The sequence below is a fragment of the Penicillium soppii genome, assembly GCF_028829465.1.
Source record: "Penicillium soppii strain IBT 18220 chromosome Unknown utg000010l, whole genome shotgun sequence".
In the NCBI taxonomy this organism is placed as follows: domain Eukaryota; kingdom Fungi; phylum Ascomycota; class Eurotiomycetes; order Eurotiales; family Aspergillaceae; genus Penicillium; species Penicillium soppii.
In genome coordinates, this window is record NW_026643240.1 from 2,724,934 (window position 1) to 2,742,285 (window position 17,352).

Here is a 17,352-nt window from a genome sequence, read left to right on the forward strand (position 1 = left end):
AACTACACGTATCCCTTTATTAAGCACCGCTATACGCGCCGCTATAGAAAACGAATCATGATACTATGAGGTCATTAATGTCCAGAAAGTTGAGTTCATTTCCACAGGTTTGTGACTCGGATCCTCCGATCGCTCTGGTGCCTTTTGGAGGTTGAATTAGAATCGTACGGAGTACAAGATGGCGATGCAGTACTATCATGAAACACAGAAAAATAAAGCGTGATATATTATGGTTGGATATTCTTTACCTTCCCAATATCAAGGGACCATTAGTACATTTACAGGCCCAGCCTGGCGAAAACAATTATCTTGATCTCTTTACAGTTTCTGCGCTCTCGCTATTTACTATTTGGTCTCCCTGCTAGGTGATACCACGACATGTTTCCACACATGTCTGATGCTGGGACTTTTTTCCCTACTCCTTCGATGCCCATGCAAAAAATTAACGGCCGATGAAGCGCACCTCCGTTGCTCGCAGGGGCGGGAAGGACACTGCCGTGAAGCCAGCGGCAAGCCAGAGACCTAGATCAGCCCCGCCGGTCATATGAGCAATAGGGCCAGTATAATACGTTTGGGACTTTGATTGTAGGTCAGTATTGGTACGGAAATCAATTTGCCATCACAGGAGACTTACCATGCCGACAATCGCACCAGCCCAGCCAATGAGGAAAGAAACTGCTGCTGCAATCCCCATGGGTAGCTTGTGTCGACAATTCCAAGCGGACCAGTCGTATCCTGTCGTCCGGCGGAAGATAAAGTCTTCTTCCAACACGATCACGACAAAGATCATGACCCAGTATCCGATGAGTGGCAGGAAGCCCTTGAAGACCTCATACAGCGAGTCCCGACCTCCCATCGCGCATGCAGCGTAGATCACGGTAGCAATAGTGGTGGAAATTGGCCGCGGAACTTTACCAAAAATACCCCCGAGCATCTGTAAGTTCATGCCCATCGAGTATGCACCGGGGGTGTTATTGGCAACTAGCGAGAGAACATTGATAACGGCACAGAATTTTCCGAACCCACCCAGCGAGTCGTACGCTGTCATCAACACACCTCCCGGGGTATTCCCATACTTGGTAGCATAATATGTCGAGCTGGCAATGATGCTTCCGAGTCCAATGCCCATAAGAAGGGAGATTGACATGGCTTGGACAGCGCCAAACACAGTCACCAGGAAGGTCCGCCAACTCTTGATGTGTGGGGGATAGTACACATAGTAGTCGGCGGCGAGCGGGGCCCAGGCGAGACCAATAGACAGCGCCAAAGAGAAGAAAGTTAGGCGCTTCGCGTTGACTTGCGCCGTTGTCCCGGCTGTATGGCCGTCGAAGTTGAAATGAGGTCCTGCTGAACCCACCATGACACAGATCACCAACAACTGGGGTAGCCAGGCGACTCTATTTCTTTCAATCAGAATGACTCTTCATGATGTTTTAGCATTTCAAAACTTACCGCTCGTACAGCTGGAAGATCTTCATGCCGAACAAAGCCATGACCAAACTGGCCACAGCAACAACGACAACCCCAACCATCACCGAGAGATGGCCACCAGAGACTACGGAAAGAATCTGGCCACCGACAACACTGTTCACCATGCTGTATCCAATATTGGTGAAAATGTTTAGGATACAGCAAACTTTACTGGGGTAATAACCCATAAAATAGCGAGCCGCAATCTATGCAATGTGTAAGTATCGATGCATATGTATGGGGCAGGATGAGCATACCAAAGTTCGGTTTCCACTTCTCGGCCCCCATGTACTCATATAACCAACTATGGAAGCACCAACCAGACATCCAAAAACACCGCAAAAAGCCGCATCCTTGAAGCTGAGTCCCAGGACCACCGTACCCATTGATCCAACAATGATATTATTCGTGGCCAAAGTCATACTGAACCACATCAGAAGCATATGTAATGTGGTTGACGGTGTGATTATCTCACGCTCTTCAAGAGGAACGGGTCCAATGTCGCTTTTCTCTACTTTTGTCAACTTGGCGATACATCGTTGCCACTTCGACTTGGGTGCTGCTGTTATTGGGCTGAGTTTGGCGAGACTCGTGGCATCGGAAGAGCTAGCGGATGTGCTCTTGTCAAGCTCAAAATGTGTGGAGGTATCCAGTGAAGGCGAGCCTTGGGTCTTTTCGATATCTGGAGAGTTCATTTTTGTATCTTTCGAAGCGAGGTGGTTTGGTGTTGAATATATACGTTCTGTGAATGGAAGACTTGTTCGAGACAGGTGGGCGAGTAAATGAATACCCGAACAATAGACCGGCGTATATACTGGATGGCGTTAAACAACAGATGTACAATCAATAGTCTCTCAAAGGTAACGAGAAATGAGCTATTAGTTTTCAACGAGGGAATGGGGAGCGATGGCATGATAGATATAGGGAAACATCACCCAGGGCCAGTGCACCACTGGCAGACCGTTAGAGCCTGACATCACCCTTTCTACCTAGCGAGATGGTGTAACAACCCCAGGGGAAACTGGTTGCACGCATTCCACAGCGATCATGGCACCAAATAGGACAGCTCTTGAACGGTAACCAATGATGGGCGCGGGAATTAGATCACCCCAATACAGCCGTTAGAGAATACGCCCAGCAGATCGTATATTGTAGATCACATTGTGGAGAATAAAAAAGCCTTACCCCGGTATACAAGTGGGGGGAGCTTCATCATCCAAGATTAACGCATCCACAACACACTCACATACACATTTCTAAACGGCCATTTAACAACCCCATGATACAATCAAGGGCAGGTATGGAGCCATGGTAGCCTCCATTTGAGATAAGTGTGTAAAACAAAGGTCCACTCTGTCCCTGTGATCTGCAACTAGACTCCCTATGGGGTAAGTCGCATACTAGAAAGCTCTGACTCTCCATGTTCTGGAATGCTCTCGACGCAAGGGGTTGCATCAGCTCTCGATCCTATACGGTACTCGGATTCTGCGGAGGTGAGGTACAGAGCGGAAATAAGGTAATGATCAGCTTAAGCTCTGTTGAGTAACTCCCGAAAAATGTCTCTTGGGCGTCATCCTGTGATTGATACGACGCAAATACTTCCGGGGCATTTTTTTTTATATTTATTTATCTTGATTCGTTGTAGCTCTGGGAGAAAAAGGTCCGAGGGAAGGGGCCGTACTAATAGTCTCTTCACTATGTTTGATTATGTTTAGTCTCACATAATTTGGCTTGTGAAAAAGTTGCGAAGACTTCCTGGACTCGGCTGCCCTCGGCATCTCTGAGCAGACCATCCGAGAACTATATGATTGGCAGGTCGTACAAGAATTATTATAAAGGATTGAACTATAATACAAGTTCTTCGCCGGATGAGCCGGCTTCACCTGTGGGACATCATAGTTAGATGCGCAACATTATTGAGAAGAGATCCCGAAATATGAATTTTTGACGTAGCTAGTAGTATACCTAGGTAGATCCCGATTTCAAATCACTTCCTGCAAGTAACAGCCAAGCTTTTCTCCCGCTCTTCTTGACCCACACGACGGAATCCGTGAGGCTGATCAGTGAAGGCGAAACAAGTCTTCGAGCGTTCTCTTAGCCCGTAGGCGTTAGCGAAACGTGTTCTATATAAAATTCCGATTCGTCCGGTAGGGATAGCATCCTCATTTTCTCGATTCTTATTGTTGATATGACGCGTTGTCCACATGGCTTCAAGATATTTTTCAACGACTTGGTCGAAGTATGTTTATCTGCTAGGCGTTTCCCTTGGAGCCATTTCCATATAAAAACAGCATGACAGACTCGAAAGCCGAAAGGTTTTCCCGTTGTACGAGCATAAATCTGTTAATTAAGGTATGTGATATCCTCAGCTTTGGTGTCATAACATATACAACAGAAGCTTTAAAATAATAGGAGGTGTAGGAAGATGATAATCGAGAGATATTCAAGGAGATCGTCAAGTTTTCAAGGCCAACTTTAGGATGGACTTGCGATCAAAAAATATACATATATATATAAACGGCTACAAGGTAAAGAGAACCCATTTGCATGAGCCCGGGAGAAGATTTGTTTATTTGATATAGCCCTTCTTCTTCAGTGCCCGGCACATTTGCCCCAAAACTCCTTTCCATATAGATAGGTCTCCCCCTCGAGAATATCCATTCGCGCCCTTGTCACCTTGATTGCCGGTAAAATTTTGAAATGATCCCATTCCGACTACACAGTCGAACCAGTGTCATCGTCTTCATCGTCGTCCTTGTTACCATTGGCGTCCTTGTTACCATTGGCGTCCTTGTTACCATTGGCGTCCTTGTTACCATTGGCGTCCTTGTTACCATTGATATCATGGACGTCGCTGATATCAGTGGCGTCATCGGTATTCATGCCGGTATCAGAATCGGTTTCCGTGGCCGTTTGAGGGTCATCATCATCATCGTCCTCCGCTATATTGAAAGAAATTTTAGCCGAGATTTTGCCCCAAGGTAAGATTCAAGGACGTACACTTCTCCTTGCGCACAATCGTGAATGTAGCGGCGGTCATAGACGGCGATTTAGAACCGGCCCCAGAAGCTTCAGATTGGTTTGCAAATTTCACCGATTGCATAGCCAGAAGGGCAGTCACCCAGCTATTGTGGCTCAGAACTGCAAATGAAGAAGTGCAACCGTCTGCGACATTTTTGACCATGACGCCTTGAGAGGCCTTGTTCTCCCATCGGAGCTCGTCTTTGTCGGGATCATAGTTGAAATGGGCGATCAGATCAAATTGAAACTTTGTGTAGCTCAGTAAAGGACACTCGAGTATCCCATCTTTGTGAAGACCGCTGGCATTCTTCAAGTAGCAACTCAGCCAGAATAAGGCGGTCTTCTTGGCCCCGGCGCGAGTTACCTTGATGAGGCAGTCATAGAGTTTGAGGCTCTGTGCAACCTGCGCGCAGTTACGGATGGCATTCGGAACTGCTCGTGCAGAAGGCATGATAGATGATGAAAAATAATTGAGATTTCGAAATATGTTGTAGACCAATTATTGAGTGGTTTTCAGTCGAGTATGGCACTGAGCAAAGAAGGAATTGACAGAAGAAGCAAGCGAAGCAAAAAAGAAAAGATTCACGCAACAACTCATGCCTTTACGACATGAAATATCTCAAAGCCTTATTCTAGATGAACTCTAAACATAAATATTGATATAGTAATTGAATATATATATGTAGCTTTTATCTGTTTGATGAATGTTCTTCATGCACCTGCTTTTGCAGGTTTCTGTCTGCACTTACTTCTTTGAGATCATTATTCTCACGCCATCCGATCTCTTCTCATCCTCATTCTCCTACTTTTCAACCAGAACTATGAGCAGGATTGGGAAAAAATGCCGACCCCAACCGTTTCAATTCACTATCGCCTTCCACAGGCTATCCGACCCCGGATCCACGATGGCCCAATTGTGGTACACCGACCCTCAGACAACACCACCTGTGTCTTTTGGATCCGCGACTATGTCATGCCTGGTCCACGCAGTGCACCTACGAGCTACAACTACGCCTATTTTCTCAGAGATCTCGTAGAGAATTTTGACTACGATAATCTCCGTGATGAGATCCAGTGGCAGATGAATCCTTCCTACCAACGCTTGCTTCGCTTGAACGTGCAAGGGCTCGGAGTCAACAGTGTTGAAGAAATGCGTCCTATCACTTGCTTTGTGCGCACAGTCGATGAGTGGTTGTCTGCCTTAGTTGCAATGCAAAGCAGCCGCTCCACTGGGATTGCCAGACTCGACCTCATGGAACTTCAAAATGCACACTCTACCATGGCCAGCCCACCTCCCAATGTGCATGCAGCACACTTTTTCATCGTGCGCTCTCCTCCAGGTATTGCTTTAATATCTGCCTTGATTGAGTGGAATATCAGATTGCTGACATATATCTTAGACACGAACCTGGACTAGATCGATAATCATGCCACTTGAAACCGACCATCACGAAGACTACAAACCAATCAATAGTGCAAACTTCAAGCAATCAATCAAACTTGAATCGATTTCACACTGTATGAATAGTAGAATACGTGAAACAGATACATGCAGAGTAGCCAAACTAGAGGTGGAGGCTCGGACTTGTCATCCTCCGCCCCACATTTCCTAATGAGGTGTGCGGGAACGACAACTACAAATATCAGACTCGTTCTCTTCTGTTTCAACAATTTCATTAATCTTTAAGAAATCATGGCACCTCCTACTCCTTCCCAGGCAGAACTGCAGCAGTTCTACATCGGCAAAGACATTAGTAATGTCCCTAAGCCTGCTGCCGTCCTTGACGTAGCAATCATTAGACGACATTGTGAGACTATGCTAGACACAATTAACCAGCTTAACGTCGGATTCAGAGCCCATGTCAAATCTCATAAGGTAGGACTTCCCCCTTTTACGCATTATAAACTCCGCCTCTCGACGGTAATATCTTACTGATACATCCCAGACCCCGGAGATCGCCAAGCTCCAAATTGGCGACATGAATGAGGCCAATTTCATAGCTTCTACCACCCTGGAGATCGAGATGATGGTTCCGCTTCTACTGGAGTTGAAGCAAAAGGGATGTCATATCAACATCCTTTATGGGATCCCCCTCGTCCCATCACAGGTTCCGCACCTCGCCAAGGCAGCTCGCGAGCTAGGCAAGAATAGCATCTCGGTAATGATCGACCACCCAGATCAAGTGCCCTTCCTAGAAGAATTGTCTGCTTTGGCAGGTCACCCAGCATGTGCATTCGTCAAGGTCGATACAGGCTACCACCGTGCCGGCTTGCCGCCTGTCTCTCTCAACAAAAATGGGCTGTTGGAGAAACTCTCGCTCGCAGAAGAAGCCGGTCGCGTGTATATTCTTGGATTGTACTCGCACAGCAGCTTGAGCTATAGCGGAACCACCCCGGAGCAGGCGATGAGCCATTTGATCAGTGAGATCCAAGGATGCAAAGATGCTCTGCAGAAGAATTTGCATCTCCTGCCAAAGAGAGATCTGGTAATCAGCGTGGGCGCCACACCCCAGGTTGTCTCCTCTCAAAATTTGTTGCGGAATGACACCTCTTGTGCAGAAGCGCAAGAGTTGAAGGCCTTATTGAGCGAGACAAATGTTGAGCTCCACGCCGGTGTCTATCCCATTCTGGATATGCAACAATTTTCGACCCATGCCAGCGCCGATTTGGGGGATCTGAGTGACGAAATTGCTATTTCGGTGCTTGCTGAAGTGTGCAGTGTCTATAATGATGGTGAGCGTGCGAAGCCGGAGGTACTTGTTGCTGCTGGGACGCTCGCACTGGGCCGAGAGCCCTGTCCGAGTTACCCAGGCTGGGGAGTTGTTTCACCCTGGCGACAAGAGGGACGGGAATTTAATGCATCGGAGAGGTTGATTCTTGCTCGGATCAGCCAAGAACATGCCATTGTGACATGGGAAGGTATCTCCCAGTCGAAGATTCCTCTCAGAATTGGACAGACCATCAAAATTCACCCCAATCATGCATGTGTTACTGGCGCATTTTATGGATGGTACTTTGTTGTGGACTCCGATCAGGATAGCGACGCTGCTCGTGTTGTGGATGTATGGGTTCGGGGTCGTGGTTGCGGAATGAGGGCCTGGTAGAATCTGAACGAAAAGGGTGGACGGGGTTTATGGCTGTACGGTAGTTGTCAGGTGGTTTCGAAAAGATTAACTCTCCTTTGCTCTTTCTCAGAATGGTATAACGTCTCCACTGTGGGGCTGGGAAAGAGTCAAAGAGTATGGAGGCCGATTCTGTTGATCAGCTACTGAATGTCCAAAACCAGACAATGTTGAATGAAACGCGTATTTAGGTATAGCCGATATTGCTTCCTAAGTCCGCAAGTTCGGCGATATCTTCCCCTTTTGAACTAGTAAGTGAGGTCTGTGTACTTTGCACAAGGATTCGGTATCAATAATTGTCTGCGACATCAAAGTACATTTCTTTTCTTGTGGTTCAATAACTCTCTTAATAATCTGCGCAGCAAAAGTTCCTACTAGAGTACATGTACATATGTAATTATCGCAGACCATGAGCCAGGTATAGTTACGAGTTCCGGGACGCGCTCTCCTAATGAACCAGCAGCAAATAAGATTTGGACCAAAGAAAAAAGCAGACGTAATAAGCTCTTCTCATTGCTTAGTAGTTGCCATCAATAAAAGATACATATATATGAATCTTTATTTGAGGTGGATAAGGTAATACAAGAGCTACATAGTAAATGTTTTGGAATAATGGAGAAGATATGAAAATAGTTGTATTCATAAACTGAGAAAGGTCCTCAGAAGTGGTTTGTTTTGCTTGGTTTTAACAGTTTTCATGACAGGACGGAAAGAGAGAAGGAAATAGAAAGCCCACAAGAAAGTCAACTCCATCGAGTTTACCTCACTGAAGTTCAATGCCCTCAGAGTCCTCTTCATGCAGGCAAAGAACAGTCCTCGGAATCGCGTTCGTCATAAGACAGCATCCCCTTAAGTAGATGCCAGCACCACTTGGAATCCTCGAGAGCACGATGGCAGAATCTCTATCCAGGCAGCGGAGCCACAATCAGCTTTAGGACTTGAGACTCGACGGTGTTATCCAGAAACAGAGGTGTAAACTGAAGGTTTGGTGCCCTGAGTATACTCTCAGGCGCAGGACCATTGGACAAGTCGTGTTCGGGTCTCGACATTGTATCCACAGAGGTGAGCCCACGCTTGTTCCAGTGTCAAGCCAACATGCTTTGTGTCTAAACCGTGTTCCAGCCACCGGCACCGTCCTTGAGGGAAAAAGGAACGGGAGGGTAGAAAGTATCTGTACCCGTGGGGTCGGCCTAATCGGGAAAGTAGGGCTTTCTTCTTTCTTCTTTGTTTCTTTATACCTTTGTACTTTTGTATTTGCTCTATTGATCTCTTCTATTTTGATCCCGTCCTATTGTTCTATTCCCACCAATCAATGCTTTATATTCGTGAAGCTGCTGTCAAAAGCCACCTTCTCCACATTCGTGAGGGGACCCGGCATAATGTTTACCCCCAAGAATATGGGGTTACCCCGGATCCAGGAGTCCCTGAGTAAAGGTATAAATGGTCTCAGTTCTCCTCAATTTTTGTTCTCGTCCCAGACTCGGTTCAAGTCCTTTAATTGCCATACCCTCGTGTGAATAGGACACTATGCGCGCTACCTTTTGGACCTATGCGGCTGTGGTGGCCTCGGCTGCGGCCGCGTCCACCTCTCTCAGTGACATTTGTACCGTGTCCTATGCAAAGAAGGCATTGCCAATTGGTGCTCTCCAGGGTGTTACTGTTGATACCTCCTCGGTTTCCGCCAGTCTCGTCACCAACTTCACTGCCAGCTCCATATTCTACCCTACATCGACATTCGACTACTGCAATGTGACTTTCGCTTACTCTCACGATGGCATCGAGGGAGACGTTGTTCATGTGCAGTATTGGCTTCCAGCACCAGGCCAATTCAAGAACAGATATGTCTCCACCGGTGGTGGTGGCTGGGCTATCAACTCGGGATCTTCCTCTATTCCTACCGGCGTTATCGTTGGCGGGTAAGTCAATTCATTCTAAGATTGTCTATTTGATTGAGCGGATAGTCTAACCCATCTCTTGAAGTGTTGGCGGTTTGACCGATGGAGGATTTGGAAGCTTCAATACACAATTCAGCTCTGTTGCCCTTTTGGAAAATGGTACTATCAACTGGCAAGCAACTTACATGTTTGGTACGACACACGATCCACTGCCTTGAAGAAGTTTCAATTGAAATTGAGCTAACACCAAGGCCAGGCTACCAAGCACAGCATGAGCTGGCTGTACTGGGCAAGGAGCTGACTCGAAACATCTACGACGTGCCGTCCAGTGACAAAATATACTCATACTATCAAGGCTGCTCCGAGGGAGGTCGTGAGGGGTGGAGCCAAGTCCAACGGTTCCCCGATCAGTTTGATGGTGTAGTCGCTGCTGCTCCGGCCTTCCGCTGGGCACAGCAGCAAGTCAACCATCTGACTGGTAACGTTATTCAGAAAACTCTCGACTACTACTCCCCGAGCTGTGAGCTAGAAAAGATTATGAACATGACCATCGCAAGCTGCGATCCCTTGGATGGCAGAACTGATGGCATTGTATCACGGTCTGAATTGTGCCTGGCACACCTCGACTGGAACAAAATCCTAGGCGCTTCTTACTCGTGCCCTGCTGTCAAAGGCTCTGGCTATTCATCCGCCACGCCGGCACAGACTGGCAAGGTATCAGCCAAGGCCATCGAAGTCATCAAGACATATTGGAATGGCTTGCATGACTCCGATGGGAAGCGTGTTTACTTTACCTACCAGCCTGGTTCGACATTCACGGATCTTGCAACCGCGTATGACTCCTCTGCCGATAGCTGGGAACTCGACATCAGTGGGCTTGGTGGTATTTGGGTCGGTCTTTTCATTGACCTTTTGCAAGAGACCAACATCCCCACATTGGACAACGTGACCTATGATACTCTCAAGGAATGGATGATCTTTTCGCAGAAGAAATATGATGATATTCTCCAAACGACATACCCAGACCTGACTGATTTTCAAGCTGCCGGTGGCAAAGTGCTTCATGTCCACGGAGAGCAGGACTTCTCTATTCCTACCGCATCTTCTATCCGCTACTGGAACTCGGTCAGACAGATCATGTTCCCCAGCAAGTCTTATAGAGCAGGCGCAGCTGCTCTCGATGACTTTTACCGATTGTTCCTCATTCCTGGTGTGGGACACTGTGCCGTCAACTCATATCAACCTGGTGCACCTTGGCCACAGACAACCCTCCAGACTCTCATTGACTGGGTTGAGAATGGGAAGGCGCCAGCGACACTCGCTGGGTCTGAAGAGATTGACACCATGTGCCGATGGCCTCTACGCCCACTGTGGACTGACAGCGGGAAGAAGTTCTCTTGTGTCTATAGCCAGGCGTCGGTCGATAGCTTCACTTATGATCTGGACGCTTATAAGCTTCCAGTATACTAGTTGCGGAGGCGAGAATCAAGGGTCTTTGCACTTGCCTCAATCCGAAGATAAGTATAAAGGTCTCTGGTTATTCAATCACGTATAGTCTTTCGGGAGAGGGTTTCCACCTTCAAGTCTACATCTAGTTGGAAAGTCTGTAACACGCTTGAAATGTTGCTTTAATGTCATCTTCATATAATCAAACACTCCTTCTCTCCCACTTTCTGCACGATCAAAATCACAATTATTCTTATCTCTATCTGTCTTTCTGCATCTCCTTTTACATTTCCTCTAACAATTATGCCAACACACACGAATGAATAGTAACTAGGTTGTTAATGAAAAATAATTAAAAAAATGTATCTTCAAAGATTTTTGATTTGGTCAGGATAGACAAAAAAAAAACGAGATGTGAAAAGTCAGAGCCATGTAAGCGCCAAAATATCCAAAGGCCAACCGACCGATGCTAAAAATGCAAATAACTGTAAAGAATCCAAAAGTACAAAGGAGTCTATGCATAATTTTCAAGTTGCGCCAGACCGGCCATTCCAGACACCAAAAGCTGCGCACAGAGTCGAGCGGGGAATAAAACAAAGGAATTATTAAATAAGATGTGCCAAGTGCTTGCCGGCAAAAGAAGGATGCAAAGAGCAGATTTCAGATTTACACATGGGACTGGCTGAGACTTGATCTCGAGCGTTGAGACAAAGAGCGACGGCCACGGCTAGAGGGCGCCCGTTCTGGCGGAGCATGCTCGAAGAACGGAATAAGATCTGGGTTCTGGCTCGGTGGTGTTCCAGAGTTGGCATCGTAATCGCTCAGCATGCGCTCGTCGGCCGCGGTGTCTGGGTGGATTTCGATGCCCGGCTCGCGGTCCAGACCGCTAAAGGGACCACCATTTGTTGGGAAGCTGATTGAATCGGCTTCGCCATGGCCTCGCTCGATGGGAGACCATCCGGCAATACTGCCGGCGACGATCCCTGCCATGGCGGCGGCAGGACCGAATGTCGAATTCGAGCGGGATCGCGTGTTGCGTCTGGAACGAGACTCTGGGGTCATGGGCTGGGGGGTTGGGCTACCGTTGTCGTTGTCGCCGTTTGGCGTAGGTGGGGAAGAGGAATCGCGAGATCGGGAACCGCTGCGGGATCGGGGAAGTAATTCCTGAGGGTGTTGCAGCTTGTGGCGGATGTGGCGGAGCCGGCCGCCACGGACGCGCTTGATGAAGGCGAGCTGGTCGCGGATCTCTTCGAGGGCTGGGTTCCATTCGTAGTTGCGGTCTTCATCGGAGACGACTAGTTCTGGTCCCTCGTTGCGGGACCAGAATTTTGGAATGAGTTTGCTGACGAGCTCATCTGGGATCAAACGAATTATCACAGCGATTGGGAGGGAGAGAGCTCCCAGAACAAGACTGACAGCCCACTGTGAGCCTTGGTCAAGGCGCTTGACAGAGAAGGCAGCGCCACCAACAAAGATAATCAAAACTTGGCCTCCAATAATGATGAGTTGAATACCAATGAACCAACTGTTCTTCCAAATTCCCTCCATGATGTTGAATTTGTTGTCAATGCGACGGGAGTTGTACTGGTTGAAAATTTGCATGAAGACGAAGGTGTTGAAAACCACAGTCTGCATATGATCGTAGTCCCAAGTGAAGATACTATTGCCAGCGAAATTCAGAACGAAGGTTACAACCAGTTGGTAGATAGATTGTCCAATAATCATCTTCCACATGGTCAGAGTGATGAGCGGATCAGACTTCGATTCGGGTCTTCGGTCGAGGACAGTTGGCGTAGGAGGGTCTGTCGCCAAAGCGAGAGCGGCGAAAGTGTCCATGATCAAGTTGACCCACAGCAGCTGTACTGCACTCAGCACTGAATCCTCGCTATCACTGGCAACTGCAGAGACGAAAGTAAGAACAACAGCGGTAATGTTGACAGTAATCTGGAACTGAAGGAACTTCTTCACAGCATCACAGACGGTTCGACCCCATGCAATAGCTTTCACAATAGACGAAAAGTTGTCATCCATAAGAATAATATCAGATGCCTCCTTGGCAACTTCAGTGCCAGCAATACCCATAGCGAAACCAACATCGGCATTCTTGAGCGCTTGGGCATCGTTGGTACCATCACCAGTCACAGCAACAGTCTCACCAAGCTTCTTTAGCTGATTAACCAGAATCTTCTTATCATCAGGACTGGATCGGGCGAGAACCTGAAGTCTGGGAATGATCTGGTTCATTTGGCGGGTGCTAAGCTTGCGGAATTTGGGGCCTTCAATGGCGATACCACCTTCTGTGAAGATACCACACTCTTGGGCAATGGCCTTGGCGGTCATGACGTTATCACCAGTGACCATACGAACGAAAACTCCAGCGCTCTGGCAAGCATGGACTGCTTCAGGAACTCCAGCTCTGACTGGATCCTGGATACCAAAGATACCCAGCATCGCCATGTCCTTAAAGATTGGTTCGAAAACCGCATGGTTGCGATCAGTTTCCGAGACTGGGGCTCCACGCGGCGGCCACTGTTCGAAGTCACGGTAAACAAGGGCAATGCACCGGAGAGAGCGGGAGGCGTAGTTGGTCATGATAGTGTTCAGAGTGGTTCTGTTGTCATCGGATAGATGAGCCTCAGATAGTGTGTCGCTGGGGTCACGGATAATGCGTGTCGACTTGGCGACCAAGATCTCCGCGGCACCCTTGACTAGCATTCGGTACCTTCCATTCTCCAACTTGATGACAACTGCCATACATTTGCGTGCAGAATCGAATGGGTACATTTGCGCGAGTTCGCCGTTGGCCCTTGCTTCGCCAAGAGCTCCCATCCCAAGGTTGTCCCTAGCAAAAGTCAAGAGGGCGGTCTCTGTCTTGGAACCGATATACGTCTTCACTCCATCTGACTCGCCTTCAAATGCGGTCGAGTTGAAGACAATCGATTGGTACAAAATATTTCTCACCGACTGCGAAAGTGTAGATACAAACTCGGAAGCGGGTATCTCGGTTTTATCATCGGGTGAGACGCCGGAGTACTTTCCAAATCGCGATGTAGTCCCCAGAGTCGCGGCTACCGCAGTCATTTTATTTTCCGTGAGGGTTCCAGTTTTATCAGAGCAAATGGTGGTGGCGTTGCCCATGGTCTCACAGGCTTTCAGGTAGCGAACAAGGTTGTTGTCTTTGATCATTCGTGTCGTTGCAAATGCGAGAGCGAGTGTGACGGCCAGCGGCAGACCCTCTGGTACCGCGACGACGACGATAGTAACAGCCACAATGAAGATTTGGAGGAATGCTTGACCCTTGGCGTCTGCGCCACCTTCAATCGAGTGGAGGCGAACCAGGAATTTGATGAAAAGAACCACAAACAACAACAAACCAGAGGCAAGGCCGAGCTTGGCGATATACTCGGCCAGTACGTTGAGTTTGGTTTGCAGAGGGGTTGTCTCGCCCTCCTCCTGGAGAGACATCATAGTCCGGCCGAAGGTAGCATGCATACCAGTAGCAGTAACCAAAAACGTGCCGACACCTTCAGAAACCTTGGCGCCGGAAATAATGAAAGGATCCATCTTCTTCAAGTCTTCGTGATTTTCAATGGTGCGATACACTTCATCACCGGCGGTTTTCCGAAGAACATCAGACTCGCCGGTAGCTGAAGATTCATCGCACTTCAGATCGTGGCCTTCAATTAGAATCCCATCGACCGGGACCATATCGCCAGCTTCCAAATGCATGACATCCCCAACCAAAACATCGTGAACTGATATTTCCTCTGTTCGACCAGATCGCATAACCTTGACTTGTCGGTTTTCTTTCTTTTTGTTTAGTTTCGCAAATTGTCGTTCCTTTTGCCAATCGTTTGCTGCACCAACAGTAACAACAATGATGATGGCCACCAAAATTGCCAGACCTTCCACCCATTCAACCCCAGGTTCCTTTGGATTTGCTGGGTGGATCGATTGTGGGATTCCGACAGCAAGAGAGATAACAGCCGCAATGGTCAGCAGGATCAGCACTTTATCATTATATGCAATCCAAGCCAGCTCCCAGATGGTCTTTAACTTCCTTTCTGGAAGCTTATTATCGCCGTATATCCGTCTGCGGTCGGTGAAATCATTCCGGGCTTGTGTGGTTACAGATCCCTCGGCAGGGGGCGGTGATGGCTTTGGCGAGACAGATTTGAGCGTTTTATCTGGCGAAGTAACATCGTCAAAGCTAACAGTCCCATCGAGCGTGGTCTCATCCACGCTCAAACCACTTCGCACATCGGTTCGCAATCCTTTCTCAAGACCCCGTAAACCCCCTAACGCACGGAATGCCCCAAAGCTCTTGGGGTTCAACAGCTTGTTCAGCTGGCCGGGCGAGAAAGCAAATTTGTTATCCTCAACTTCAAACTCGGATTCACGGCCGGGGTCTGGGGTTAGAGCATCTTCATCATCGACGAAGACATTCTTCATCAGATCAGACCTCGATCCATGAGATGCCGAAGTCACATATGTCTCGCCGCCATACGTAGAGGAGGTTTGACTGGTATCCTCGGACTCCAAGGAGTTCCCTCGGGAACGAGTTCCGGGGACGGAAAGGAAGTTCGAATGCGGATCGGGAAATTTGGCCTTGGGTGAGGAGACGTTGTGAGGTGATAATGGGCGGTCCTCTCTGTCACGGGCCTCGGACGAGGCGTTGGAGCGAATGGATGCTGTGGACCGTATATCGGTGGGAGATATGCTGCCATTGTTTAGCAGTGCGCTGGAGTCACCGGCATGGGCGTTGTCCGTCAAGGTCTGGGCCGAGGTTTCCTCGGAGAAGACTTGAATAGGAGGATTTGAAGTATCGGGGGAGTTCACGGCTGATGTATCGATGGTAATTGTCGGGGCGCGCTCTCTCCGCAGGGGAGTTGACGGTTGAGCCGGTTCATTGTGTGAGTCGGACATCATCAATCCGAGTGCGCTTCACGCGTGGTCAATTTGATCTATGGGCGGATTCATGGAGTGTAAAAAATAAGGAGACTACTCAGTCAAGAGTTCAGTAATATGTCAAAAACAAGAAGCTCCATAAGATAAAACAGAATGAAGGGTAAGCATGTAAGGGAAGAAAGGGAGGCAAAGTGCAATAATTTACAGACGTCAAACCACCAACCCCCTTCTTCTTTCTCCACAGCGGTCGAGAACTTGCATTATTGTGATCTTTGCTGTGTACAATATTGTACTCCTTCAATCATACTCCACTATTAAAAGCACAGCCCCAATATGGTATCTTTTGTATGTTGAATTCTCGTTTTGCGCTTTTTCTTTTCCTTTTTTTTCTCTTTTCTCCTTTTTACTTAGTACAACAATAGGACTTGAGAAATTTCTACCAGTATTTTTTTGTTTGCTTTTAAGGGAAAATCGAGTCAGGGGTCAAATACCGCCCAAATACTCCCAAATACCAAGCTCTATAGCGGCTTTGCACTGCCTCACTTGCCAAGAAATCACCCGACCGCGATTTCAACCAATAGGAGTCAATTACTTGAACTGGAACTTGGATTGATTGAATTGAATAGATTAAATGCATGCTGTGTTAAACGAACAAGTACCGTTGAAGCTATATTTTGTGTTGTATACTGTACATGATAATACCAAAGTGTAGTACCAGGTATGGTACCAAGTATACTAAGTGGTGACGTCTCCTATTTTGAACATAGAATCTGATCGTCGTCCTTTGTTATATGTTGCATAGAAGGATCTGCTGTAGGATCTGCTATAACTCAAAAAACTCTGAACACATCCGGGACTTGACGGAACCGTCTCAAATTTTCATTTCTCATGCCAAGTGACTGCTACCCATCTGAGGAATATTAGCTCAAGCTCAGCCACACCGTGGGCTAATCCTTGCATCAAAACATCAAGGATATTCAGTCTGGTTTATCTGTACCACAAACACTAAATGGTCAGGACTAAGAGTCGATATAATATTAAACGGAATCAAAACAAGTCAAACACTATATCCTCAATTCTATGTCACAAATGATGTATGTCTATGTACGGAGTCCGGAGTACGTATATGTAGTTAGATAACTATACTTAAGTATCAAAATACCACACACAATAACTATACGCGCAGGAAGAAACAACACTTATCAATCTAAGAAATCCACAAATCAAATCTGCTATTCATTAAAGCCCAACCAGCGAATATGGCCTCACCGCCGTAACGTGAGCCCAAAATTTCAATAATTCCGTTCACCAAACATTTTACTAGCCCAGCGCATCAAGCCTACGCACGCACGTACCCCAACATATACTCGTACGCGTCTACCTCTCGGGTTTGTTGTCAAAGATACAAGCCCCCGTTTATCGGTTCTTCACCGGAGTTCGTTGGCTTATGCATTACATGATGGATGATTTGAATTATGCTACGATAAAGC

General features: G+C 47.5%; 6 protein-coding genes across 6 annotated transcripts; 3 read left to right on the forward strand and 3 right to left on the reverse strand.

Moving 5' to 3' along the window:
* Window positions 1–442: 442 nt before the first annotated feature.
* Window positions 443–2,165, reverse strand: N7529_011688 (uncharacterized protein; the record flags this gene model as incomplete). Its single annotated transcript, XM_057247214.1, has 4 exons — window positions 443–577; window positions 635–1,397; window positions 1,453–1,676; window positions 1,728–2,165. 4 exons carry the CDS (start codon window positions 2,163–2,165, stop codon window positions 443–445), a joined length of 1,560 nt encoding a protein of 519 aa, XP_057092563.1.
* Window positions 2,166–4,185: 2,020 nt separating this feature from the next.
* Window positions 4,186–4,942, reverse strand: N7529_011689 (uncharacterized protein; the record flags this gene model as incomplete). The annotated part of the gene is made up of 2 exons (XM_057247215.1): window positions 4,186–4,412; window positions 4,471–4,942. 2 exons carry the CDS (start codon window positions 4,940–4,942, stop codon window positions 4,186–4,188), a joined length of 699 nt encoding a protein of 232 aa, XP_057092564.1.
* A 390-nt stretch (window positions 4,943–5,332) lies between these two features.
* Window positions 5,333–5,908, forward strand: N7529_011690 (uncharacterized protein; the record flags this gene model as incomplete). Its single annotated transcript, XM_057247216.1, has 2 exons — window positions 5,333–5,831; window positions 5,892–5,908. The coding sequence occupies 2 exons, from the start codon at window positions 5,333–5,335 to the stop codon at window positions 5,906–5,908; spliced, it is 516 nt and encodes a 171-aa protein (XP_057092565.1).
* Window positions 5,909–6,184: 276 nt separating this feature from the next.
* On the forward strand, window positions 6,185–7,595 carry N7529_011691 (uncharacterized protein; the record flags this gene model as incomplete). The annotated part of the gene is made up of 2 exons (XM_057247217.1): window positions 6,185–6,367; window positions 6,438–7,595. The coding sequence occupies 2 exons, from the start codon at window positions 6,185–6,187 to the stop codon at window positions 7,593–7,595; spliced, it is 1,341 nt and encodes a 446-aa protein (XP_057092566.1).
* A 1,545-nt stretch (window positions 7,596–9,140) lies between these two features.
* Window positions 9,141–10,978, forward strand: N7529_011692 (putative tannase; the record flags this gene model as incomplete). The annotated part of the gene is made up of 3 exons (XM_057247218.1): window positions 9,141–9,529; window positions 9,594–9,700; window positions 9,765–10,978. The coding sequence occupies 3 exons, from the start codon at window positions 9,141–9,143 to the stop codon at window positions 10,976–10,978; spliced, it is 1,710 nt and encodes a 569-aa protein (XP_057092567.1).
* A 642-nt stretch (window positions 10,979–11,620) lies between these two features.
* On the reverse strand, window positions 11,621–15,880 carry pmcA (putative P-type calcium ATPase; the record flags this gene model as incomplete). Its single annotated transcript, XM_057247219.1, has 1 exon — window positions 11,621–15,880. One exon carries the CDS (start codon window positions 15,878–15,880, stop codon window positions 11,621–11,623), a length of 4,260 nt encoding a protein of 1,419 aa, XP_057092568.1.
* Between the last annotated feature and the right edge of the window lie 1,472 nt (window positions 15,881–17,352).